Source organism: Ceratotherium simum, chromosome 17 (genome assembly GCF_057802395.1).
Source record: "Ceratotherium simum simum isolate JZ-2026a chromosome 17, ASM5780239v1, whole genome shotgun sequence".
NCBI lineage: Eukaryota > Metazoa > Chordata > Mammalia > Perissodactyla > Rhinocerotidae > Ceratotherium > Ceratotherium simum.
Genome location: NC_141916.1, coordinates 4476722 through 4503312, shown reverse-complemented (window position 1 = coordinate 4503312; position 26591 = coordinate 4476722). Strand labels below are relative to the sequence as shown.

General features: G+C 41.4%; 2 protein-coding genes and 1 pseudogene across 8 annotated transcripts in view; 1 reads left to right on the top strand and 2 right to left on the bottom strand.

The window, feature by feature from the left end:
• HELB (DNA helicase B) overlaps positions 1-20375 on the top strand; it is a 37002-nt gene extending 16627 nt beyond the window's left edge. The window contains exons 8-13 of the mRNA XM_004429495.3: positions 5631-5712; positions 6092-6151; positions 7576-7804; positions 8582-8725; positions 13752-14246; positions 16078-20375. Of these exons, the coding sequence (XP_004429552.2) occupies positions 5631-5712; positions 6092-6151; positions 7576-7804; positions 8582-8725; positions 13752-14246; positions 16078-16179 (1112 nt within the window). The 3' untranslated portion in view covers positions 16180-20375. The remainder of the gene's footprint in view (positions 1-5630; positions 5713-6091; positions 6152-7575; positions 7805-8581; positions 8726-13751; positions 14247-16077) is intronic.
• Positions 17445-17648, bottom strand: LOC147914677 (small ribosomal subunit protein uS14 pseudogene; annotated as a pseudogene).
• Positions 20366-26591, bottom strand: part of GRIP1 (glutamate receptor interacting protein 1) — a 623621-nt gene continuing 617395 nt past the window's right edge. For all 7 annotated transcript variants that reach the window (XM_087442057.1, XM_087442058.1, XM_087442055.1 and 4 more), the window contains 2 exons: positions 23836-23982; positions 20366-21947 (listed from right to left, as the gene is read on the bottom strand). In XM_087442057.1, coding sequence (XP_087298183.1) covers positions 21720-21947; positions 23836-23982 — 375 coding nt within the window. In that variant the 3' untranslated portion in view covers positions 20366-21719. The remainder of the gene's footprint in view (positions 21948-23835; positions 23983-26591) is intronic.

Sequence of the window (26591 nt, the reverse complement as noted above, 5' to 3'; positions counted from 1 at the left end):
CTTCTGAAAGAACCAACTCTTTGTTTCATTCATCCTTTCTACTGTTATTTGGTCTCAATTTCATTTATTTCTGCTCTAATTTTTATTATTTCTCTCCTTCTGCTGACTTTGGGCTTTGTTTGTTCTTCTTTTTCTAGTTCTGTTAGGTGTAATTTAAGGTTGCCTATTAGGGCTTTTTCTTGTTTGTTAAGGTGGGCCTGTATTGCTATGAATTTCCCTCTCAGGACCGCTTTTGCTGCATCCCATATGAGTTGGTATGGCATATTTTCATTTTCATTTGTTTCCAGATATTTTTTGATTTTTCCTTTAATTTCATCAGTGATCCATTGGTTGTTCAGTAGCATGTTGTTTAATCTCCACATCTTTGTCACTTTCCCAGTTTTTTTCTTGTGGTTGATTTCCAGTTTTATAGCATTATGGTCTGAAAAGATGCATCTTATGATTTCAACCTTCTTAAATTTATTGAGGCTTGCCTTGTTTCCCAACATATGGTCTGTCCTTGAGAATGTTCCATGCGTGCTTGAGAAGAATGTGTAGTCAGCTGTTTTTGGATGGAGTGCTCTGTGTATGTCTACTAGGTCCATCTCGTTCAGTTTTTCCTTTAAGTCCACTGTTTTTGTATTGACTTTTTGTCTGGATGTTCTATCCATTGATGTAAGTGGAGTATTAAGATCCCCTACTATTATTATGTTGTTGTTAATATTTCCTTTTAGGTTTGTTAATAGTTGTTTTATGTACTTTGGTGCTCCTATGTTGGGTCCATATATATATATAATTGATATGTCTTCTTGGTGGAGTGTCCCTTTTATCATTATATATTTCCCCTCTTTGTCTCTCTTAACCTGTTTTATCTTCAAGTCTACTTTGTCTGATATGAGTACGGCAACACCTGCTTTCTTTTGTTTGCCATTAACTTGGAGTATTGTCTTCCATCCTCTCACTCTGAGCTTGTGCTTGTCTTTAGAGCTGAGATGTGTTTCCTGGAGGCAGCATATTGTTGGATCTTGCTTTTTAATCCATCCTACCACTCTGTCTTTTCATTGGAGAGTTCAATCCATTTACATTTAGAGTAAGTATTGATATATGAGGGCTTAGTGTTGCTGTTTTATTGGTTATTTTCCGGTTCTTTTGCATTTCTTTTGTTTCTCGTCCCGTGTGTTTTGGACTGCCAATTCAGTTTGGTTGTTCTGTCTTATGACTCTTTTAGTTTTCTCTTTATTTATCATATGTGATTTTGTTATGATTATTTGTTTAGTGGTTACCTTGAGGTTTGTGTAAAAAATCTTGTGTATGAGATAGTCCATTATCTGATGGCCTCTTATTTCCTTATAAGTCAATTCTATCTCTTTCCTCCTCCCCTTCTAAGTTACTCTTGTCACAACTTATTCTATCTTGTGTTGTGGGTGTGTGTTTAAAGTGATGAGGTTATATTTATTTTTGGTGATTTCCTTCCTTTGATCTTTGATTTTGGTATTTAAGTGGTTGCTAACCTATTCCGGTAAAGATCTACTATTTTTCTGATTTTGTCTACCTATGTTTTTCCTTGCTCCAAGCTTTGTGTTCCATTTCTCTTCTTTTTTTCAGGCCCGAGGGCCTTCTTGAGCATTTCTTGTAGTGGGAGTCTCATGGCCATGGACTCCCTTAGCTTTTGTTTATCTGGGAAAGTTACTTCTCCATCATATTTGAAGGATATTTTCACTGGATAGAGTGTTCTTGGCTGAAAGTTTTTGTCTTTCAGTATTTTGAATATATCATTCTAGTCTCTCCTAGCCTGTAAAGTTTCTGTTGAGAAATCCGCTGAGAGCCTGATGGGAGTTCCTTTGTACGTTATTCTTTGCTTTTGTCTAGCTGCCCTTAATATTGTTTCTTTTTCATTGACTTTTGCCCGTTTTACCACTATATGCTGTGGAGTGGGCCTTTGCCTGTTGACATATTTAGGTGACCTGTTGGCTTCACTTACTGGTATTTCCTGCTCCTTCCCTAGATTTGGGAAGTTCTCAGCTATTATTTCCTTGAATAGGCTCTCTGTTCCTCTTTCCCTCTCTTCTCCCTCAGGAATACCTGTAATTCTTATGTTACATTTCCTAATTGAGTCGGATATTTCTCAGAGACTTTTTTCATTTCGTTTCAGTCTTAGTTCTCTCTCCTCCATCTGGAGCATATCTGTATTCCTATCCTCTGTAATGCTAATTCTTTCCTCCATATTGTCAGCTCCGATCTTTAAAGATTCCATATTCTCCTTTATCTCTTCTATTGTGTTGTTCATTTCCATCAATCTTTATGATTTCAGTCCTTTTGTGAAGAAACTCCTTATCTTGTTGAATTGTTTATCTGTGTTTTCTTGTATTTCATTGAGCTTTTTTATGATAGCTAATTTGAATTCTCTGTTGTTTAGGTTATGGATTTCTGTGCCTTCAGGGTTGATTTCTGGGTGCTTGTCTTTTTCCTTCTGGTCTGGTGATTTAATGTAGTTTTGCATTGTGGTTGCTGTATTGGCTTTGTTTTTCCTCGCCCTGGAAATATCTGGTTGTGGTTTCCACCTGCCATCACAGTGTAGGGGTCACAGGCTGTGTGATGTGACCCCCCTGTGCTCCACCGTGGCTGCTCTGCTGCCGGGGGCTGCCCGCGCTCCTCTGGGGCTGCTCTGACTGGTCGGCTGAGCTGCATTGTGGGACATGCAGGGGGGAGGGGCTCTCTCTTTTGCCCTCTGGGTCCCTGGTGTTGGGGGGCTTCTCACTCTCCCCTTGTTATCGACTCTCCTGGGGTGCTCAAATGTTGATGGCACCCCTGCAGTAGTTCTGAGTCCTCTGTGTGGGAGTTTCCCACTGGCTGAGAGAGCCTGAAGAGCTACGGTTTCCCTGCAGAGGGCCATCCCTCCCCTCTCTCTGGGAGCCATGTGACCCAAGTCGCGGATCTGATGGGGAGGGAGAGGATTTCTTACCTCTCCCCACTTCCTCTGGGGGCCCCAGCACATCCACTCTCAGATGTGTGGCAGTGTGGGTCTTTCCGATGTCCCTTTGTGTGGTTGAGTGTCTCTTGTTCGTGTATGATTGACCCTTTTGTTGTATCTTATCGGAGGAAGAGTTTACAGGAAAGCTCACTCCACCATGATGCTGACGTCACTCCTCTCTTTTTTCTTTTTAAATGGGATCATATAATACATAGTATTCTATAAATGCCCTTTTAGGTTTTTTGATTATAGAAATTTATATTCATTAAAAAATGTCAAATGATTCAGAAGTGTTTGAAGTAAAAATTAATATTTTCCCTGTAGTCTTCCTCTCTCCTCTTCCCCCAAGTAGATCCCATAAAGGTCATTTATATAGTGAGAGCTTGATGTTTATCCATTTAAAGCTTAGTATATCTGTACACAAACATATATTATTTATTTTAGTTTTATGTAATTTGGATTATAACATGCATGTTGTTTTGTGATTTTCTATTAAATATATTGTGAGTAACTAATAGATAATATTTATTCTCACAACAGTTTAGTTAATAGTAGGTCCTAGTACAGATGGAGAAAATGAGACTCAGGTGGTTAAGTAACTTGCCTTCTTTGCCACTCCATTTAGATCTACCTAAAATATGGTTACTTTTATTTCTGGCCCCCATTCTTTACATTCATGAGAATGTACTTGAAAAAAAAAGTTGTCTGTTTCAGAATGGCATCAGAGCTCAGGTGATGCTGTTTTTCTATCTTAATTACAAACTTTGGCGGGAAAATTAGTCTCCTCTTTAAGAGAATTTAATAAATATTTCTTAGGAGGCATATAGTACTTTTTCATTAGTAATTAAGTTATTAAGTAAATTGTTCCTATTATGGCAAAGTAAAAAGATCTAAGACAGGTTTCATAGCTGGGCTAGAATTTCAGAGATGTTAAAATGTGAGAAAAATGTACATTTTAGGGCCAGCCCGGGTGGCCTAGTGGTTAAGTTTGGTGCGCTCCTCTTTGGTGGTCTGGATTTGGTTCCCAGGTGCAGACCCACACCACTTCTCTGTCCATGTCCATATGTGGTGACAGCTCACAAAAAAAAAAAAGAGGAAGATTGGCAATAGATGTTAACTCAGGGCAAATCTTCCTCAGCAAAAAAAAAAAAAAAAAAGTACATCTTAGAATCAGTGAAATATAGTGTACCTGTTTATCTGCGAGATGTAGAGAGAGTGAAAAAAAGCAAGCACCATCCTGCACATGTCAAGGAAAACAGTGTTCCGTGAGGCCTTTGGAAAGTCCCACTCTGGCAGGCCAGGCTGGGCTCAGCTGAGTGTGGGCCCTTTTTTAGTGATAATCCTCCCTTCCTCTGGAAAATGAAGGGCTCAGCGAGCAGCTGATTCCATCTGCCTAGGGCGGGGCATCCCAAGGCATGGCTTTTTCATTCGCCTGTGACTCTCTGCTACGAGAGAAAGGCACAAAAGCCTGAAATGTTCTTACCCAGCTTTTTATTTCTTCTCTGTCTCGTGAGAAATGTTCGCTGTTTTGTAATATTGCTAAGAGAGACTAGAGGAAAGCTGCTTCTCAGTGCTCTGAGGAAGGACGAGTTAGAGTGGGTGTCATCACTGTCGATGATCTGAGCTCTACAAGAGGGCGGCCAGCCACCTTACTCGTTTGGAAAATTGCTTTCACTTCCAAGACCCTCAGCTTCACATTCCTAACAGGGCTGTAAGCAGAGTGATAGCCAACTGTTCAGTAGCTTGTAGAATGCAGTCTCTCTTGGAGTGGGTGCCCCTGCTGCCACTGTTAGCCTTTTAGTGGCTGAATCTTGGGGAGGTCTGGCGGTTCTGGGGGGAGGAAGACAAGGTTGGGGTGGGAGTGGGGCTTTGTGGTGTTTGGGGAGTAGCCATTTTCCAGCCTTGTAGAAGTATCTCAGTATTTTATACTGGTATGGATCAGCTAAATAGCAGCCCTGGATATGATAATACCTGCCTCATTGAGTGTTGTGAAGATTAAATTAAGTGAAGTACCACATGCAAAGCATATAGATTCTCAAATTATAACTTATTACCACTAGTACCACCAGAACTTAGAAAGAAGTCTTAATGTTAGTAATTCTGTTACGTATTTTGTCCTCTTGCTCATATTTAAATTCAGCATTCACAGGGCCGGCTCCGTGGCTTGGCGGTTAAGTGTGCGCGCTCTGATGCTGGCGGCCCGGGTTCGGATCCCGGGAGCGCCCCGAGGCACCACTTCTCCGTCCAGCGTGAGGCCGAGTCCCGCGTACAGCAACTAGAAGGATGTGAACCTATGACATACAACTGTCTACTGGGGCTTTGGGGGGAAAAAACTGAATAAATAAAATCTTTAAAAAAAAAAAAAAAAAAAAAAAAATAAATTCAGCATTCACAAACCGTCAATAAATATGCAGTGACTATATTACAGATTAGGAGCTGTCCTGGCTGGTGGTGACTTCTCTGTGGAAGAGTGGTGTCTGGAACCCTTGTCTCCATCCCCTTGTCTGTTGCTCTGGCTGATGGAGCAAATGAGGTTGATGTTCCCCAGGGTGAACTTGTATTCCGTTTGGTGAGATGTTTTCCCAGACCCCTCAGCAGGAATTCTGAATTAGTTTCTCCATAGAAACAATGTTGTAATTTGCTGCTTTTCTATGTTAACTTTTTTCTCTTGAATTATCAGATTTATATTCTGCGGTTAGAACTTTACTCCAAGAAGATGACCTACGAGATGCACAAAAATCACAATTTATTGCCTTTAGAAGGTAAAGCATTTACAATATTTTAATGTTTTTAATCTAGCTTTTAAATCTTTCACCTTACTAATATAGATCCTGTTTGAACGGGAAACTCTGGTAGTTTTGTCACTGTTAATTCTATCTCTTATTTTGAGGTATTTCTTTGTTAGACATGGCAGAGGGCAATTTCTAAACAGGGCTCTTTCTTCCAAATATTATATTTGGAATCTCTCAGGAAATCTGAATGGAACAAAGGTTTATATTAAGATAAAAGTTCCAAAATAGTTTTTCCTGGAGAAAGTTCTGGAAACTTTTTATAGAATCCAGTGCATCATAATTGTTGATAACAGAAATAAGCACAAAACAGATACCATTAAGGTGACCGTTGCATTTTCCTGTGTTTCAGGCAAGACTGTGATGTCATCAACGCCTGCTGTTGCAAGCACTATACAGGCCGCATCGGCAAGTGAGCACTAAAGGGTGGCCTCTGAGGACAGTCCCTCCTTGATTCACTCTTCTTTTGTCTGTTTTTACATTTATCACTGTAGCCACGTATTTAAAAATCTTTTTTTCTCGTTAGCATAGTAAAATGATCTCTTCAATTAAATATAATATGTATCCTTAGGAATTGACTTTTTGGTAATTGGTGGAATAAGAAAAATAAGGAACAAAATTTTCCCTGTGGTTTCCAGGTTGTCAGTCTCCAGCTTCTCCAAGATGCATGTGGGGAATTCAGGAGAGTTTTTCAAATTATAATATGTCTGTAGTGTGTCCAGGAACCTTAGTGACAGGAGGCCTGCAGGGGCGCCTTAGTGAACATCTGTCAGAGAAATACAAGTGGAGAAAAGCCACTCCATTTACACATAGGAAAAATTACTCACTTCTGTTGCATTTATCAGTACCTACTACTTACTAAGTGCAGAGAAGCCAGAGATGTGTAAGTTCCAGGAGGAGCTCCCTGTCTGTTGAGGGAAGACACACAAAAAACCATGTTAGGTAGCCTAACAAAGGATTAAAAAGCACAAGATTGGGGGGCTGGCCCCGTGGCATAGCAGTAAGTGCGCGCACTCTGCTTTGGTGGCCCAGGGTTCACAGGTTTGGATCCCGCACCGACATACCGCTTGTCAAGCCGTGCTATGGCAGCATCCCATATAAAGTAGAGGAAGATGGGCACGGATGGTAGCCCAGGGCCAATGTTCCTCAGCAAAAAAGAGGAGGATTGGCATAGGATGTTAGCTCAGGGCTAATCTTCCTCATAAAAAAAAAAAAAAAAAGTCACAAGATGGGGGCCATCCAGTCTGGATCCCCGTAACTGTGAGCTTGGGCAGGTAACACACCTTTGCATGTATGTAAAAGAGGATATTTATGCCTCTGGCTGTATTAAGGATGAGATGAAATAATATACCTAAAGCACTTATTGCAGTAACTAATATATCACCAGCATTTATTCAGTTTGCTGCTATTGTTCTGATAGAATGTCATAATCGTTATAAGAGAAATATGGATACAGGCTGTAAGACCTGAGATAGGGTGGTGATAGGAGAGATTGGAGAGGAGAGGATGAATTTAAAGGGTAGAATCAATAAGATGTTGGGTAACTTTTAGAATATAGAGGGAAAGAGAGACATCAGCATTTATGCCAAGATTTGTAACTTGAAAAAATCTGGCTGGGAAATGTCACTGAGTTTGAGGTCTGCAGAGAGTGTGGGTGATTGGACCACAGCTGTGGGAACCTGATTTCTTGTTGACCTTTGGAGAACAAAGTGAAGTCAAGAGAGTGTGGAAATTATTTTGAGAATTGGATCGGATCTGAGTTTGGTGTTAATGCTTAAAAAAGATGCAATTGAGGGTTTCCAGACTTTGATGATGTGTTATCATTTTCTAACCCAGAGACCATCAGAATAGACTTGTATTTGGAGTTGGTGATAAAATTTGTTGTACCAGGAATGCATATCTCTTGGACCTACTCCCTGGAAATACCTCCAGCCGTCAGCAAGATAATGAATTAGAGGCCAGTGGTGCAGACTTGGATGGTACTCCTCCCGGTTTTGCTAAAAATAAGCATGACCTGGAAAGTGGTATTCGACTCTGCAATGGAGAAATATTTTTCATAACGAATGTAAGTGATAACAGAAAAATAGTACCTTTTTACCTATTAGAGATAGATTTTTTTTTGTTGCCCTAGGATTGATTCAGAATGTAATCGTATCAGAGTTGACATTCTCATTCCGTTATTTTTTCTTAAGGATTTTTGCATCTGTGTTTATGAGGGATACTGGTTTGTGGTTTTCTAGTGATGGCTTGTCTGGTTTTGGTGTCAGTAATGCTAACTTTATAAAATGAGTTGGGACGTGTTCCTCTCTGTTACATTTTCTGGAAGACTTTGTGAAGAAACATATTTTTAATAAGTTTGAAGTGCTTGAGTAACAAAAAACAAGAACAAGTGAGACACTATATTTACAAAGCATCGTTTCCTTGGTTGCTACTTATAGAAACTATAGAAGTGGTCACCTTGAATTTGTTCTCATTGTATAAACACCCTCTTAAACTTATATGCTTATTCTTTGAAAGCTGTGAGGAAAAGTAAACTTTATGCAGAGAGTATATGCAGACTTCAAAGTAAGAAAGACAACACACACTGTTCTCCAGAGAGTCAGCTTAAGGTTACGTTTCAAGGACCAAAATCTTCCGTGTGTGTTTATTAAAATATTGGGGTGTGTATATATTCAGTTTGTGCTTCAGCTAGATTTTAAGCCTTTTGAAATTAACAATTGTGTGAATATACCTGCTATTATACTTACAAGGTGCTTGCATTTTATGTTCAACCCAAAGACGGAATATCTTTACAGAATGCATATTTGAAAACATACAGAACAGTTGTTTGTTTTGGTGACAGGATGTAACTGATGTGACCTTTGGAAAGAGAAGATTTGTGACCATTAATAATATGGCTGGCTTGGAAGTAACTGTGGATTTTCGGAAACTAATGCAAAATTGTCACATAAAACATGCATGGGCGAGAACTATTCACACTTTTCAGGTAAGAATGGACAAATATAAAGCGATTTAAATAGCTTGCCAAGCCACAGAGTACCTTGCATTATTTTCTTCTTAATTTTTGTTGCTTTTTTTTTTTTAATTAGGAAACAAATGCACAGAAGTACAGAAAATACTATGCAGACATTAACCTTTTGCTCTTTTTGCTTGAGACTCTCTTTATTCAGGAACTAAGTTATAGTTAGAGCCTCATCCTTCGGGCCTCCCCCGCCCACCAGGATGGAAGGGTCAGGACCAGCATGGCTGAATCTTCCTCGTGCTTCAGTGTCCATTGTCGCTGGAGGTGGCACTTTTACTGATCTCGTCTTGATTTAAACTTTTGATGTTTTCTTCATCGTGGATCTTTTCTTGTCTAATTTTGATTTTTTAAAATATTACATTAAGATATTATTTATCTTGATTGCTGCATTTTGTAGTATCCTCTTAAATTTTGTGCCCAATGGGCCGGCCCCGTGGCTTAGCAGTTAAGTGCGTGCGCTCCGCTGCTGGTGGCCCGGGTTCAGATCCCGGTCACGCACCAACACACCACTTCTCCCGCCATGCTGAGGCCTCGTCCCACATACAGCAACTAGAAGGATGTGCAGCTATGACATACAACTATCTAATGGGGCTTTGGGGGAAAAAATAAATAAATAAAATTAAAAAAAAAAAAAAATTTTGTGCCCAAGGCAAGTGCCTCGCTTGTCCCACTGTATTCCAGGCCTTCCACCCTCCTCAGAAGTGACTTTGACCTGAATTGTCCATTCATATGGAAACAAGATTACCAAGGTTTACATACCTGGTATTGTAATGTTTATATATTTTTACAACTTGCTTTTTTTGTTGTTATTTAATCAACTTTATTGAGGTATAATTTGCATACACATTTTAGTTACGAACTTGGATAAGCTTTGACAAACGTATCCCCCCTCCATCCTTGTGAGGCAACGACTTTTTATTTGCAAATAATTTTAGACTTACAGAAGAGTTGGGAGGGTAGTACAGAGAGTTCCCATGTATGCTTCACTCAGTTTTCCCTAATGTTTACATCTTATATAACTATGGTATATTTGTCAAAACTAAGAACTTACTATTGGTACAATACTGTTTAAACTAAACTACACGCTTTATTCGGATTTTACCAGCTTTTCCACTAATGTCCTTTGTCTGCTCCAGGAACTAGTCCTGGACACCGTATTGTATTTAGTGCAACTTGCTTTTAAGCTTTATTTGAATACTTTTGAAATCACATAAGTTATTGGTGGCTCTGTTGCTTATGTCGTTGTTTTGGGGTCCCCTCTTTGATGTTGGTATGTTGCTTTCATCACGAAGCTCCCATCAGCCTACACTTTTATGCAGAAAAATTTCGGTTAGCCTGTATCCTCTACTAGTAGGCGACATTAATTAGCATGGGTTGTTTTTTTTTTTTTAAGTGGATGGTGTTTTATTTATTACCCCATCTCAGTTTCAAAAAAAGTTTGAAATGGTGTACAAAAAATGCCCACAATTCATGATTTTTTAAAAAGATAAAGAAATGATGTCAAGTGGAAAATAAAGGTAGAGAGGGTAGAAGGATTCCTGCAGGAGTGGGTTGGAATGCTCATGTGCACACAGAGCTGTTTGCTCGCTCATGTGGAGTGCAGATTTGGCTTTAAGTTCTTTGCGGCCGAAGATCCCAAAGCAAAGAGAAGCAGTCAGTTGACTGTGTCTCTTGGATTAAAGAAAGAAAGAAACAGTTGTTAAGAAGTGCAAATATTCCTGGCTGTGAGATCCTGGAGAAATTTCTCCCGTGGATCTTTATGATGGGATCTCTGTAATTCTGGAAAGTCATATCCTTGAATTTTGGGAAATTTTCGTGAATAATTTCTTTAGGATTTTAATAACGTCTTTGATTTTCTGTTTTATCTTTCTAGAACCTCTATTATATTGGACCTCCAGAACTGGTTATCTAAATTTCTTATCAGTCTCTACTGTTTCTCTACTATTTTCCATCTTGTTATCATTTTGCTCTACTTTCCGAGAGATGTCCTCAAATTATAATCCAGTCTTACTGTTGCATTTCTGGACAAATGAAGAGTGAAGGGGTCTTTCTTATTACTGGGTTGAGGTTGGAGTAGATATCTCGGAATGTTCCTTTTATTGAATCTGGCTCTCATTTCGTGTTTGAAATAATGTCTCTTACCTTGGAGAACATTCGTGACTGTTATCTTGTATCAGTATAGTTTGTTTCTCTCAAGTTTGGTTCAGTTCAGTAAATATTTACTGAGTCAGACTCTGTTCTCGGTGCTTGGTATAGGTCAGTCCACGAAACAAAGATACCTTCATGTTGTCGTGAAGATTACATTTGGTGGGGAAGAGGACAGAGGCACAGGTGTAAAAAAATAAGTAAACTATGTTATGTTAGAAGGTGGTAAATGCTGTGGAAAGGGGTAGACTGTTGTTGTAATTTTAAGTAGATGGTCAGCGTAGCCCTCACTGAGCAGCTGGCATTTGAGCAAAGACTTGAAGGCGGTAAGGAAATTAACCACTTGGGTATCTGGGAGAAGGACATTCTAGGTAGAGGGAATAGCCAAGGCCAAGAGTATAAGGCGGGAGCCTGTCTGGCATATTTGGAGAACAGGAACAGCAAGGAGACCATAGGAGAGAACGACAGGAGATGAGGTCAGGGAAGTAATGTGGTGTGAGAGGGGTAGAGGGATAGGGGGCCAGGTCACCTCCTAGGGCCTTCTAGGACTGCATTATCCAATATGGTAGCTAAATCTGGCCCACCACCTGTTTTTGTAAATAAAGTTTTATTGGAACACAACCACACATTCATTTACATATTGGCTGTGACTGCTTTTGCACCACAAAGGAAGAGTTGAGTAGTTGCAATAGAGACAATATGGCCTGCAAAGCCTAAAATATTTATTCTTTGACCCTTTATAGAGAAAGTTTTTTGACCCTTACTTTAAGGTCCATATAGACTTTCAGATTCTAAGTCTATAAAATCATGAAGGGTATTAATGGGTTGTGTCCATTCGCACAAGCTGTTGAGTTTTAGAACAAATTTAGATAATAGAAGTATACATAATTAGAAGTAAATATATGAGATTTGGCTCCTTAAGAAGTTTGACAGTTCTGATGATTCAAGGAGGATTTAAGGAAATGGACGAATGGTTTGTAACAGGTTATTTAGGTGAAGTTAGGTGTCCACATCCCACTTTCTGAGCACACCTTTGGCATGACATTTTAATTTTTATCCTCATTCATTTGATGAGACACTGGATAAAGAGCAGTGAGCAAGACAGATGTAGTCCTGCCTTCGCAGAGCTTACAGTCCAGTGAGAAATACAGTGGCAAGGCAGACAGTTACACTCCAGTCTGGTCAAAAGTCTGTGCTGGAGGAAGTGCAGGGTGCTGGGCAAGTCCATGGATGGGGCAGCTAGTCCAGAAGGGGCCACATGGAGCCACAGGCTGGGGAGCACTGACAGGACCACAGAGAGGTTCCTGGTGCCAGACGGAGCATGGCTCCTGGGAAGGGAAGGGGAAAGGAGCAGGGCGAGGAGCGGGGCAAGGCTGGCTCTTGAAGGACTGTACGAGCCATATTAAGGAGTCAGGACTTCATTTTAAGAGCCTGGGAGCCATTAGTGGGTTTTAAACAGAGTCTGATGTGATTGGATTTGCATTTTACAAGTATCACTGTGGCTGCTGTGAGAACAGTGGATTGTAGCAAGTGTGGGTACGGGGAGACTGATTATGAGGCTATTCAGTTGTCCTCAGTGTAACTTAACTGATGATGATGAACTCGGCTAGCTAAGTTTCGGTAGACATTTATCTGTTTAGGAATACACGATATAAAGGCCAAGGTGAGAAATGGTGCTGTATATCTGTAAAACGTATTTAGCATTTGTGTCATCAAGAATCATTTAAGTCAGTTTCTGAGACTCAGCAGCATTGGAAGGAGGTATTCATCAAACTTTTATAATCTGACGAGTTGGTTCAGACTCCTGTGTCTAGGGAGATAGAAGTGCTTGCTGTGTGAGAGGTTTTTCACGGTGGATCTGTACATGCCCTGCTCATCATTTGTCTCCCACAGTTCCATTTTCTGCAGGGCGAATGTGGGAGCCTTGAGGGGGTCATGGTTGAAGCCACCTCTTAGTTTTTGTTGGCACTGAAAACACAGGGACTAAGGAATAGCCCCAAAGCTTGAAATTGTGCTCTCACGGTTACCTGGAGACATTCGGCATTTTTCTTGCCTGTGCAATTCTTGGTTTGCTAAACTTAAAAAAACGAAGGTTCATTGTTCTCTTTTGTTTATCTTGATAAAAGTAGTAAGTGGTTCAACAATGGGAAGATACAGAAAAGTGGAAGGAAAAGATCATCCACAGGCCCTCCATTTGGAGACAGACTAGTTAAAATTTTGATAAGATTTCCTTCCCTTTTTTCCTGTGATCTGTTTTATTTTGTTACATCTTTACGTTCATTTTGTATGTGCTTTTTTGGATCAGAGTAATTTTATTTTGTTACATAGTTGTGATCATTCTTTATATATAGGTATCTAGTTTTTAGAATTTTGTTATATTTTAAAGCATCTTTGATGTTTGCAAAATAGTATAGATACTATATTTATACTATAAATAAAAATAGATATAAATAAATATCTGTTCTCCAACTATTGGATATTTAAGGTGTCCATTTTTTGTTGTAGAAGTAACAGTAGGATAACGCATTTACACATAAAGCCCATCCAATCATTTCAAATTCTCTTATTAAGGGAGATTTAGCACTGCATGCTGTCTTTCAAGTTTCTTGTTAGGTTTCTGTAAGCCAGGTGTGGATCTGTGAGACCTGAACTTAGTAGCATAACTGAACAATGTGAGTTCTTGGATAGTGAATAAAATGGAACCTATGGATGGATTTATGTGAATACTCTGGCCAGGTGGAAGGTGGACTTTAGGGACTTGTGTCTCTCCTACCTTCATAGACTGTCTGAGGACCTGGGCTCATTACACAGTATTCTGTCTCCCTAACACACTGTTCCCTCTCAGGGCTCTGAGGAGAAGACAGTCGTCTACGTGGTCGGGAGGGCCGGCCGCCAGCACTGGCAGCACGTCTACACCGCAGTGACCAGGGGCCGCTGCAGAGTGTATGTCATTGCAGAAGAGTCTCAGCTGCGGAGCGCAATTGGGAGAAGAAGCTTCCCCAGAAGAACTCGTTTAAAACATTTTTTGCAAAACGACCTCTCCATGAGCTGTGCAACTCCAGCAGATTTTGCATCCCCATCCAAGAGCTCTGGAGACAATGGAGGACCCAGTGGAGCACCCAGCACACCGCCGTCAGCCTCATCTACAGCTGACACGGTGACCAGTGCCGTCCCCAGAAGCGAGGCCTCTGGGGCTGACGACAGGGCGTTCTCCTTCCCTGGAAGGTGTAAATTATCTTCACCTGATGAAATGGATACAGCTGAAGATCCATCAAAATCGAGAGGGTCCAAAAGATCCTGTGCCATGAATGACACTGGAAGTCCAAACAAACTTCTCATGGTAGGAGTGACGTTCTCGTGTGCTCAGGTTTTATTTAAACGTTGCTAACTTTGGCGCGGTTATAAGTGACTATATTTTTATTAGTGTTACATTGTGCTGTAGGACTTCAAAACAACTGTTCTCGCAAAACACGTGTTGTCTTACCTCTGTCACATTTCCTCTCTCCTGTGCCTGGTTCATCTTAGTTGATCTTTGTCACTCTGCGTGGGGCTGGCACTCTGGGCGACCTCAATCAACTGGTGGGAGGTGGTCTGCCAGGAGGAACTTCTTAGTCTATTCTGGACTTTTTTCCTGACATGTAGTAGTTTTCACTGCTGATGCTGTTTCCATGTTTCCCTCCCTTGGTTTCCGTGTCACCTTAGGGGTCACTCCCCTACCTCTGTGTCTCGTCTTCCCGTCACTTCTGCACTCCGTTTCTTGTTCCCATCCCCTGACTGGCGACATCTCCCCCAGGCTGCATTCTCTTTTCCTTTGAGAACTGATCCCGTTCTCTGTTTTGGCCTTCACCTTGGCCCCGCTGATTTCTTCAACAAATAGTTGCAGCTCTCTGGTACATTCCAGGCACTGGGAATTCAGAGATAAGTGACAGTGCCCACTCTTGCGCTGATGGCCCCTGGGGGAACCAGACAGGCCATGTAAGTAGCCTGGTGTTTCACCGACTGCTCGTTAAGGCTGACGTGGAGGTAGTGAACCAGCTTGCGGTCAGTGTCTTGTTCCTAGGGACTGACTTTCTGGACTCACAGCCCAACATTTTACTCTCTTTTCTGATTTCTCCATTTCAAACCCCATTTTCTCTGGTATACAAGCCTAAAATCTGGGACTCACCCTAGATTCACCTTACTGTCGCCCTCTACCTCTAGTGAGTTCCTAGGCTTACTGCAAATTATCTCTCAGGGATTTCTTCTGTCCCATTTAGTCTGGGCTCTTTTAGGTCCTTCTCTCATCTTCGTGGATGATTGCTGATCTGGCTGCCTGCCCCTCTCTTGTTCCCATTCTCCTAATGCACCCTGCGCATCATTACCAAATTAACCCCCTGAAGTGCTCAGCTCATTCCTTTGTTCAGAAGCCTTCAGTGGCTCCCTGGTGCCTACAACGTAAATTCTAGACTCTCTGGCTTGCGATTTAAGACCTTTGACCGTTTGATTCCAGCTTTCCCAGCATCATTTCATTTCCCACTCTTTAACACTTTAGTCAAGCTAGTCTCCTCATTCACTAAAATGAGCCAAACTTATTCTCATCTCTTCCTTTTGGCTCTTCTTGTGCAACTTGGCATGGATGCGTCTTTCTGCCTTCCCTCTTTCAGCATTTGAGAAACGATTTAGCTCCTCTGCACTGATCCAGATGTTAGAGGGAGGAAAAAAAAGTCCATGGCTTTACAGACATTACATTGCACCAGTGGGTCATAGGCACTAAACACAAGAGAAAATATGTCAGTCATACAGAAGGACCCCACGCTTGTTTTAATGTTCTGCAGTTGCCATCTTAAAATTCTTAATTTTTGAACAAGGAGGCCACATTTTAATTTTGTACTAGGCTGCCAGATTATGTAGTGGGCCGTGTCTACACCATTAGAAATTGAATATATGTACTCATTCAGCAAACAGTCACTTCTGCATGCCAGTCCAGTGCTGGGGGCTGGGGATCCCGCAGTGAGCAAAAGCAGACATGATCCCACACAGAGTTGACAGCCGATGCATCTGCTCCAGCCTTCCAGGGGGCGGGGAAAATGTATTACGTCTTCTGCAGAAGCAGTCAGAGGGAATAGAAGTACATAGGGCAGACTGACTCCATTTTTACAAAATTAACTTTGTTTTTATTATTGTTCTAACAGGTGCAAGAATCTCCACAAGTGGCTTCCAGACTTCAGACTTTGAAACTAAATAGTTTAACCCCCAGGCAACTTTTCAAACCCAGAGATAATCAAGAAGCTTAATTTTCTTTCAGACTGTTCAAAATAATTGTCTTTTTTTTTTTCCGTTCAACACAAAATGAACATCATAGCTTCAAAGTATCAAGATAAATGAACATGTCTATAACTGGAGTTTTATTTTAGGATGTTTGTTAGTAGATGTTTTAAATTCATTTGATCAACGAAAACTTTAATGATTTGAACATCTGTCATCATGAGAACTGGTAGCATTGGACATAAATGAGGGAAAAAGATGTTATATGTTTTTCTTAAAAAAAAAACTACTTTAAAAAGTGTTTTATTTTTAGGATAATGCCTTATTAACTTCTGTGATCATTGTGGATGATCTTTGCCAGTGGGTGGAAGCAATGGTAAAGATAAGCTGTAATTGCGTCTCTCATACGATTGACACACATTCCAGGACGTTGTGTCTTATGCAAAGTGGTCATCTCACAAGGCTGCCCCTCGCTCCATCACTGCTGCCTGGACCCACCTCACCTTGGACTTTTCCTGGAAATTCCTTCTGAGTTGCGAGAACATTGTTTTTGTTTTCTTAATTTGAGATATAAATGACATATAACATTGTGTAAGGTTAACATGTACAATGTGTTGATTCGATACACTTCTGTATTGCAATATGATCGCCACTAGCATTAGCTAACACCCCTATCACGTCACATAATTATCATTTCTTTTGGAAGCACATTATTTTGAAGACATTCCACTTTGGAAAAGTTTTTCCTCTCAGAGTGATTTGATTTTTGTGTTTTTTTTTTGAGTTTTATTTATCATTAAATGGTAAAAGAAAAAGTTAAGAGGAAAAATTTACCTTTTACCCTAATGTTTTACAAATAGGCTTATTGAGATATAATTCACATAAAACTCACCCATTTGAAGTGTACAACTGAGTGGCTTTTGGTATATTCATAGAGTTGTACAACCAACACCACAATCGATTTTAGAACATTTCTGTCACCCCCAGAAGAAACCCTGTACCTCTGAGTTCTAATCCCCTCATCCCCTCCAGCCCTAGGCAACTACTAATCTACTTTATCTCTGTGGATTTGCCTATTCTAGACATTTCCTATAAATGGAACCATGCAGTCTGCTGTCCTTTGTTACTGACCTCTTTGACTCAGCGTCATGTTTTCAGACTTCATCCATGTTGTAGCATGTGTCACTGCTTCATCTTTTTTAAAAAAAGATTTTTTAAAAATTTATGTACAAAGAGCTAGCATTGTTTCTTTCATCGGATAGATGTCTTGGATAATCCAGTCAAGGAAGATCACTCAGTCCAACTTGAAGCCTAGATCCTTCATGTACTGATGGAAAAGCTGGAGGCATAGATTGAGGCCATGTCTCCAGATCAGACTGCTGGTTTGAGCTGACGCGGCACGATCGGGAACCTGGCTGAATTTTCGCAAGTGGCTCCCATAGAGCTGCGGGTGACCCCTTCTTGCTGTCAGTGGTGCAGTGAGGCGAAAGGCTTTCATCTCTTTTTATTACCAAGTAATATTCCATTGTATGGACGTAGCACATTGAGTGTATCCATTCATCAGTTAATGGACATTTCGGTTGTGTCCACTTTTTGGCTATTATAACTAATGCTGCTATGAACATCTGTGGACAAGTTTTTGTGCGGACATATATTTTCATTTCTTTTAGGTATATACCTAGGAGTGGAATTGCTGGGTCTTGTGGTAGCTCTATGTTTAACCTTTCGAGGAACGCCAGACTCTTCCATAGCGGCTGCACTGTTTCATATTGACACCAGCAGTACCTGAGACCTGCAGCTGCCCCCCGTTCCCTCCAGACTTGTTATTTTCTGACCTTTTGATTATAGCCATCCTTGTGGACATGAAGTGATATTTCATTGTGGTTTTGATTTGCATTTCCCTTATGGCTAATGGTTTTGATCATCTTTTCATGTGCTTATTGGCTATTTACATGTCCTCTTTGGAGAAGTGTCTATTCAGATCTTTTGCTCATTTTTAAACTCAGTTATTTTTCATTATAAAGATATGAGTTCTTTATATATTCTACATATGTCCCTCATTAGAAACATTATTTGCAAAATTTTTTTCCCATTCTCTGGATTTTATTTTCACATTCTTGATGGTATCCTTTGAAGCACAAGTTGTAAATTCTGATGATGTCCGGTATATCTATTTTTGTTGTTGCTTGTGCGTTTGGTGTTATAGCTAAGAAACCATTGCCTATCCAAAGTCATGAAGATTTAGTCCTATTTTTTCTTCTAAGAGTTAAATAATTCTGGGTCTTACATTTAGCTCTTTGATTCATTTTGAGTTAGTTTCTGTATATGGTGAGGCAGTGGTCCAACTGCATTCTTTTGTATGTGGATATCCAGTTGTCCCAGCTCCGTTTCTTGAAGAGACTCTTCTTTCCCCCGTTGAGTTGTCTTGGCACGCTTGTCAAAAATTAATTGATTGTAAATGTGAGGGTTTATTTCTGGATTCTCGATTCCATTCCACTGACCCATACATCTGTCGTTACACGAGCACAACGCTGTCTTCATTAGCTTTGTAGTAAGTTTTGAAATCAAGAAATGTGAGTCCTCCAATTTATTCTTCTCTTTCAGGATTTTTTGGCTTTTCTGGGTCCCTTGCATTTCCATATGAATTTTAGAATCAGCTTGTCAATTTCTACAAAGCAGCCAGCTGGGATTTTGAGGGAGATTGTGTTGAATGTATAGATCTAGGGAGTATTGCCATATTAACAATATTAAGTCTTCTGATCCATGAACATGGGGTGTCTTCCTTTTTTATTTTTTTGTTTTAAAGTTGTTTTTTTTCTTTTATTTATTTATTTTTTTGGTGAGGAAGATCAGCCCTGAGCTCACATCATTGCCAATCTTCCTCTTTTTGCTGAGGAAGATTGGCCCTGAGCTAACATCTGTGCCCATCTTCCTCTATTTTGTTTATGGGATGCAGCCACAGCATGGCTTCATGAGTGGTGCGTATGTCCTCACCAAGGATTCGAACCTGTGAACCCCGGGCCACTGAAGCAGAGCACGCGACCTTAACCACTACGCCACTGGGCTGGCCCCAGGGATGTTTTTCTATTTATGTCTTCTCACATTTTTCCAACAATGTTTTGAAGCTTCAGAGTATGTTTTCTACTTCTTTTATTAAATCTATTCCTAAGTATTTTTGATCCTACTAACAATGGAATTGTTTTCTTTTTTGGGGGCATGTTTGTTGGTACTATATAGAAGTACAATTGATTTTTGTATATTGATCCTATCTTGTAATCTTGCTAAACTCATTGATTAGTTTTAATAGATTTTTAGTGGATTCCTTAGGATTTTCTATATACGAAATTATATCATCTGCAAATAGAGATAATTTTACTTCTTCCTGTCCAATATGGATGCCTTTTATGTCATTTTCTTGTCTTACTGCTCTGGCTAGGACCTCTAGTACACTATGCACATCCTTGCCTTTTTCCTGTGAATTTACAAGGCCTACAAGGCAATCTGCAAAAATGAAAATGTTGGGACTCTAGGTGTAGTTTTCTTTTTTTTAAGATAGCATGATTGAAATTTGTACATTTTAATAGTTTATTTGAATGTATGTCATAGAATACATGTACTGTTGTCTGATGGCAGACATGTGATCCTGGAGTTCAGATCTGTCCTTGTCACCCAGAATAAACGTCCAGTTAGTGTTGGGGGGATCCCGTCTGCAGGCTGTTTCGGCATCTTCACCCGTGTGTCACACCCATCCTCATAGTCCCGGAGTGCAGATAGGACTTCAGTCTCACAGGTGGGGAAACCGACCCACGGTGAGTGAATTCATACCACCAGTGAGTCCCAGAGCTGGAATTCAAACCCAGATCTGACTTCAGAACCCATGCTCGTCCCACTCTTCTGTGCTACTTTTCAAGTTTATGGCAAAACCTTCCTCTTGAGAAAATGAGGTAACAATAAGCATTGTGTAGGACTCTGTCTGGAGCACTAAAATATATTCAAAGCACCAAAAAAATGCATCCATATTTTTTTTTGGCTTTTTAAAGTCACTGTTTATTCCATTTGGTAGAGGGTTTTTTTTTTTTTTTCATACAAATATTTGCAACAATTTTGAATTCCCCAAAACCATACATAGACGATAAATATCATGCTATTAAAGTATTAAATTTGTACAAAAATACTTTACAGCTTAATACTTGTTTGTTACAAATAAAAATACATATTTAAGTGACTCGTGATCTTTCTTTTTCTTAACATGATTCTGCTTTATACTTTCTTGCCCTGGCGGTTTTGAAATATGCTTGAAATAATATATTTCTTTGCACAAAAACAAAGGTGAACTTTTTCCTTAAACAAAGGACACAGTGTTCAAATGCTTTACCTAAGCGGTTGTTTGAATTATTGACCAAAATGAAAATGTTTGGAAAATAATCATTTCTGTATGGAAAGTCTACAATCAATATACAGATCTATTTGTTTTTTATATTCACCAAATAACAGTTATTAGTGTAACTATTCAAAACATCTGAACAAATGGAAACAGTCGCTGACAAACTTGAAAAGCAACTGTCACAATTTATTGCTTTGAGGGAAGGTAATAATAATTGGCAATCCATTTTGTGAAGAATGTATTTACAATTTCAGTAAGTGGCATGGCTCAGAACAAAAGATACTCCAGTGTCATTTTTAAGTACATGTGCTGTACACCCTCAATATAGCCAGTTTTCAAAACATGTCGAGCAATACGAGTTTGATTTGCCTAGCATTAAGATAAATCTCATTTGAATAGACTCTTCATTCTCTCTTAAATTCTTAGTCTTGAATTTTAAAAATAACTAATTCTCAGTGTTACTAAACACTCTAATTCATTATTAGAGATTTTCAACTATTAAAAACGTGTCTTTAAAAAAAAAAAAAACAGGTCACAAGACATATCCTGTTTGATATTTGTTGCATAGGGAATAGCATACATCGTAGTTAAAATCATTCCTATACTTGGGCAAACACTTACCACCACCTATTATGGTCTCCCTACGTGCATCACCGCTGAGATGTCTGAAGGTAACATAATTCTATACCTGAACCCCTCCCACAGCAGCCCCAGCAGCTTACCAAACTCCGGTTCCCATAGTAGAGCCAGCTGTACGAAAAGTCTTGTGGTCAAGTTCTTACATGAACGACTTCATAGTAAGAAACTGGTTGCAAAGTGAATTACGGAAATGAGCATAGAGATTATTTTCAGACAGACATTTTTCTTTTTAAAAAGTGGTAGGAAGATGAACTTGTAAAAAATTTCCTCTGATGTTAATTGTGGGGAGGGGTGGCCTGCCTATTTTTCGTTTTCTCTACCATTGGGCCTGGCAGGGAGTTGCCTGCCTCATACCATAGTGGTCACCAAAAAAGAAACCTCTTCAACTTGGAAAGGGAAGTGTACATGAACCATGAGAGATTTAAAAGACCCCTGTGCTTGCAGTTAATGCCATGTGATTCTCTGTGCTTCAAACGTCACAGAAATCAGAGGGCTTTTTAGCACCATGTAGATAGCGTCTCTCGTCCTGCTTTACAGGAAGCGTCGCTATAACGTATTAGTGGGTTCTCGCATCTCTAAGTTACCGCCATGGCTCGGCTGCTGGAAAAAAGCACTGTTCTGGTCGCTCCGTTCTCCTCCCGGTAGAGTCTGTTCTACAGATTTCTGTGAAGCCAGTGGGTTTCTGCTGATGACCAGATCCAGCTTATTACCAGAGTCTGCGATGAGGGGCACCACAAGGCAACAGTCAAAGTCTCTCGTTCGGACGTGATTCACCTGAAGGGTCGAGAGGAGCCGTTCTGAGTTATTGGTCGAGTCAGAAGCTGATTCCCAAACCCAGGGTGACACTTCGGCTGTGACAAGTTGTCTTGAAGGTGCTTAAACATGCACCCTGTACAGAGGTCTGTCCCTGGTCTGCCCACACTGTGACGTGGTGTTGGCTGACTCATTCTCTGCTCCTACGTGGGAAGGCCCTTGAGAGCAGGGAACAAGGACATGTCTCAACACCCCCACGCCGCACAGATCGCCTCACTCATGGCGGGAGCTCCGGGTGCTGAATGTTACCCCCAATTTACAGAGGACACTGAGGCATAGGGTGGCTGAGATATCTGCCTAGGTCAGCGGTTGGTAAGTGGTTGAGCTAGGACATGATCCTGGGCTGATTCCAGAGCCCGTGCTCTCGACCACGAGCTGAACTACCCTCTCACGTGAGCCCACCCCCTCCTCAGCTTAGACATGTGCTCGTCTTTCATTTCTCCTTATTCTTCACCAACAAGTTTTTAAAATCATCTACAAGCTGCTTGCATTCCTGACTTTCATTCTGGCTTCCATCTTCTCAGGCTGGGACCTGACCCTTACACTGGACAAATGACGCCACTGTCCCATACACGAATGGCATCTCGAGTTCTCACCCCCTGTGGCCTTTAGCATTGGCTGCTCTTGACAGCTACTCGTCCTTACAATTCTCCTTTCAGGCCTTTCCTGCCTTTATTTCTTCTTGTTCTTTAAATTTTGTTTTCCTTAGAATTCTATCCTTGGTTCTCTTCTCTCTCTTACTCGAAGTCCACCATAGGCAACTTGATCCAACCCGTGCCTTCAGTATCCGAACTCTTTTTAGCTCTGGCTCTAACATCTCTCCCGAGCAACAGATCCAAACTGCCCACTGCCTCCCAGACAGCTCCACCAGGATGCGCTGAAGATGCTGGAGACTCAGGTCTGACACAGGTGTCTTCCCCATACCACCTGGTCTCCTTTCCTGTGATCTGCCCCTTCCCCACCTCCCCCAACTCACCCTTGATAATATCGTATTGTCTTTCTAAATTACAAATTATATCATTATTCTGCTTAAGAAATTAATATACCTCCAGCATCAAGTCCAAGAGCTTTATCCTGACCTTTAAGGTCCTTCACAATCTGAATTCAGTCTGCTTTTACAGCCTCAGCTTCCATGGGAGTACGTATAGCTCCAATTTATAGATTAGGAAGACACTCTCAGAGGTTAAATGACTTGTCCGTAGTTATTCATTCAGCGAAAAAGTATTGATGGAAAATAAAAGTGTCCTCTACTCCTAGGACAAGACTAATTGCTCTATTGCCACAGTAAAAATGATCACCAGAACTGGCTTTAAAACTCTCTAATTGATCAATGACAACTAGCTTCAGCGAACACACCTTCCGAAGCCAATCAGCCTCATGCTCTGACTCAGCTGTTTGGTGACAGACTCATTCCAGTTGAACATGCTTTCAAGACTGATGTCAACCCTCTCCTTTCCTTGCAAAATACTCTTCCTAAAAACTGTACCTAAGATCAGGAATTTGCTTTGCTCCGTGAAACTACCCCTCACCACAACAGCACTCCATTAAGTGAACAAGGTTCAGGTTTTTGGTTTCAGATATTGTGTAAGATGCTGAGATACCAAGCACTGTAGAATGAGAATGGGAGAATAAGGTGCTAGCCTCGTTCTCTAAAAGTGTATCATCTGCTGGGGAATCCATACAGGGAAACAGGCAATTTCAATAACTGGTAAATTCTACCAAAGGAAAAAGCTTCTATCCTATACAGTAGGGGTCCCTAATCTAGTCTTGAGGCAAATGAGGATGGGTGGGAATTGGTCAAATAAGCCTTTGAAGAGTTAAATTAACTAAAATTCCACTGAGGTCTTACCTGTAGGAGCCTGTCATAGGGCTTTAAACCACCAAGATCTCCTGGCCCAGCTGGGCGAATATTTTTGACATATACTCCTTTCTCCAGCAAGCCATCGGCTACACTGAACCCAAAGTCTTCCATGTCAGAGCCCTTGTACAAGGTCACCTGGAAAGTGAGAAAACGTGAAGGGGACATTCAGTGGGTTGGAGACTTTTGCTTGTGAATCCTCCTGAAAAACTTTTCAAACTAATGTCAATAACATAATGGATTTGTAATGTGTTAGGCAGCTCCCCCAACCCTGCAGCTTTTCTCCTTCTCCAAGAATGTCCTTGGAATTTGGAAAGTCCCACCAGAACTGAAGAAGAAGAAGAAGGAGAAATGCTGGAGAGTCTTGGTCATTCTGTTTTCTTAATTTCAGTTCTCAGGTATGCGTGGTGAGAATGTCCCTAGGGCAAGTTGATGTCTCTGTGTTCCTGAGCAACCCTGTGGTGCAGGGAGCAGCCAGGGGCAGCCCCGAGTCTGACTGATGGACATCAGGACTGGGCCAAGGCCCTTCCTTCCTGCCCACGCGCCCGGTGCTGGGCTGGGTACAGAGGGGAGCTGAGAGCGCTCCTGAGGCAGACACCTTGCTCTCAGTGCTTGTCCAGGGGCTGGTCTAGCAACTCAAGGCATTCATCCTTCTCGGCTGCAGGCCGCCCTGGTTCTCTCTGCCCTGAAGGCCAGCTATGCCAGCTAAAGCCTCCCCCAGTCCTCACTCCTCCACCCGGCCTCCTGCAGGAGTCAGTCTGAGGTTCATTCATTCATCAAATCATTCATTCACTCACCAAATGTGTGCTGAGTCCATACCACATTCTAAGCACCGTCCTGGGTGCTGGGAAACAGCAGGAAGGGGAGAGGGAAGAGCCAGCCTTCCAGAGGCAAACACATTAATAGCTACCATTCACCCAGCACCCTCGGCGCTGACACCACTGGGTACGTGGTTCACTGAGGTTTGCTGGGTGCCCTCTGCAGAAACCGATGCACACTTCAGGCAGTGATGTGGGCTTATTTTTTACTTTAACTTATTTTATTGTATTTCTATAAAAGCAGTACACGAATACATTCTTGTAAAATAGTCAAAAATTCAGAGCTTTACAGGGCAGAATGTGAAGATTAAAACTTGTACCGTGGATTTATTTTTTTATAGCCAGTTATTCTACTTCAGGAAATATGGAATATTGAAGGAAATATAAAAGTGGCCCGTTTCTAGATTTTTATTTCACCAGACAGAGATTTAAAATATCAAGCCGGGCCAATACTATTCATCAGGCAGCCCTGGGGATTACTGCCATTGTAGAGGCGAGGAATTCAATTTTATAGAGCTTGAGTAGCTTGCCCAAGGTCACAAAGGTAAGAATGGTGGGGCCACCCGCCTGACTCCAGACACCAGGGACTTCACCACTGTGCTCTGTTGCCACCCCAAACGCCTTATAGGTTCTAAGATGCACTTTTTTCTCCTCTTTTAAAATCTCTGAAATCAGGCTGTGTTTTATCATCGATGGCATCTTAGATCCTAGGAAATAAGGCGCATCAACATTCCACCCCTCTCTGCCTCTTTCCCACTATTACATTAGAAGGAGAGGGGCCAGAATTTTGTTGCAACTTTGCTTAAAGAGAAAAAACATGTGCTTGCAACTTAAAGTGAGGTAGCATCGACACCGCTCAGGAGCGTGTTAAAATGCAGAATCTCAGACCCCGGCCCAGACTGGCTGAACTGGCACCTGCAGAGCCCTAGTGATGCCATGTGCACCCTGCTCTGTGTGGTGCTCCACACACCAGAGGGGCTGTGACACGCTCTGGGAAAGAGGCAGAGGACTAGTGTCCAGTGAGATGACCCTCTGCAGGCTCATTCCATCGTGTGTGCATGTGAGTGAGTGTGTGTGTGTGCACGCACAAAATGGATCCTATCTGCAGGCTCATTCCATCATGTGTGTATGTGAGTGAGTGTGTGTGTGTGTGCGTGCACGCACACAATGGATCCTACTACGTGCCAAGTGCTGTTTGAAGGACTGAGGATACAGCAGTGAAAAAAAGACGCAGCAGTGAACAAATGTAGCCCTTGTGAGTTCATGGTCCAGTGAAGACATCTGATGTAATCCTGCAGGATGGGACAAAGTCTCAGGTTTTTTTTTTTTGGTGAGGGAGATTCACCCTGAGCTAACACCTGTGCCCATCTTCCTCTATTTTGTATGTGGGTTGCTGCCACAGCGTGGCTTGATGAGCAGTGTAGGTCTGTACCCAGGATCCGAACCCACAAACCTGGGCTGCCAAAGTGGAGCACGTGAACTTAACTACTTAATCACTATACCACAGGGCCGACCCCACAAAGTTGCAGTGTGAAGTGAGGCGGTGTAGCGTATATAAGGTTTTACTGTCTGAAATGACCTGATTTCCACGGAAGGATCACTTTCATGGCACTCGGTTATACAAGAACCAAGTGGTGACCCCCACTTCGCTCTAGAAGGGGTAGTGTGTGCATGTGTGTGTGTGTGTATGCAGCTTGTGATCCGGCTCAGGGAAAGGCCTCAGAGGAGGACACAGGAGAGGGTCTGCAAGCTCCCTGACAGGGGCAGGAATCTTTGTTTTGTTCACTGACATACCCCAAACCCCTACAGTGGTGCCTGCCACATGGTAGGGTTAGTATTTTGTCGAATAAGTGAAACCACTGGTTCTGACACACCCTGTGGTTGAGTTTGGAAGCCGGTCAGAACTGGCCGCGATGTGCTGCGAGTGTG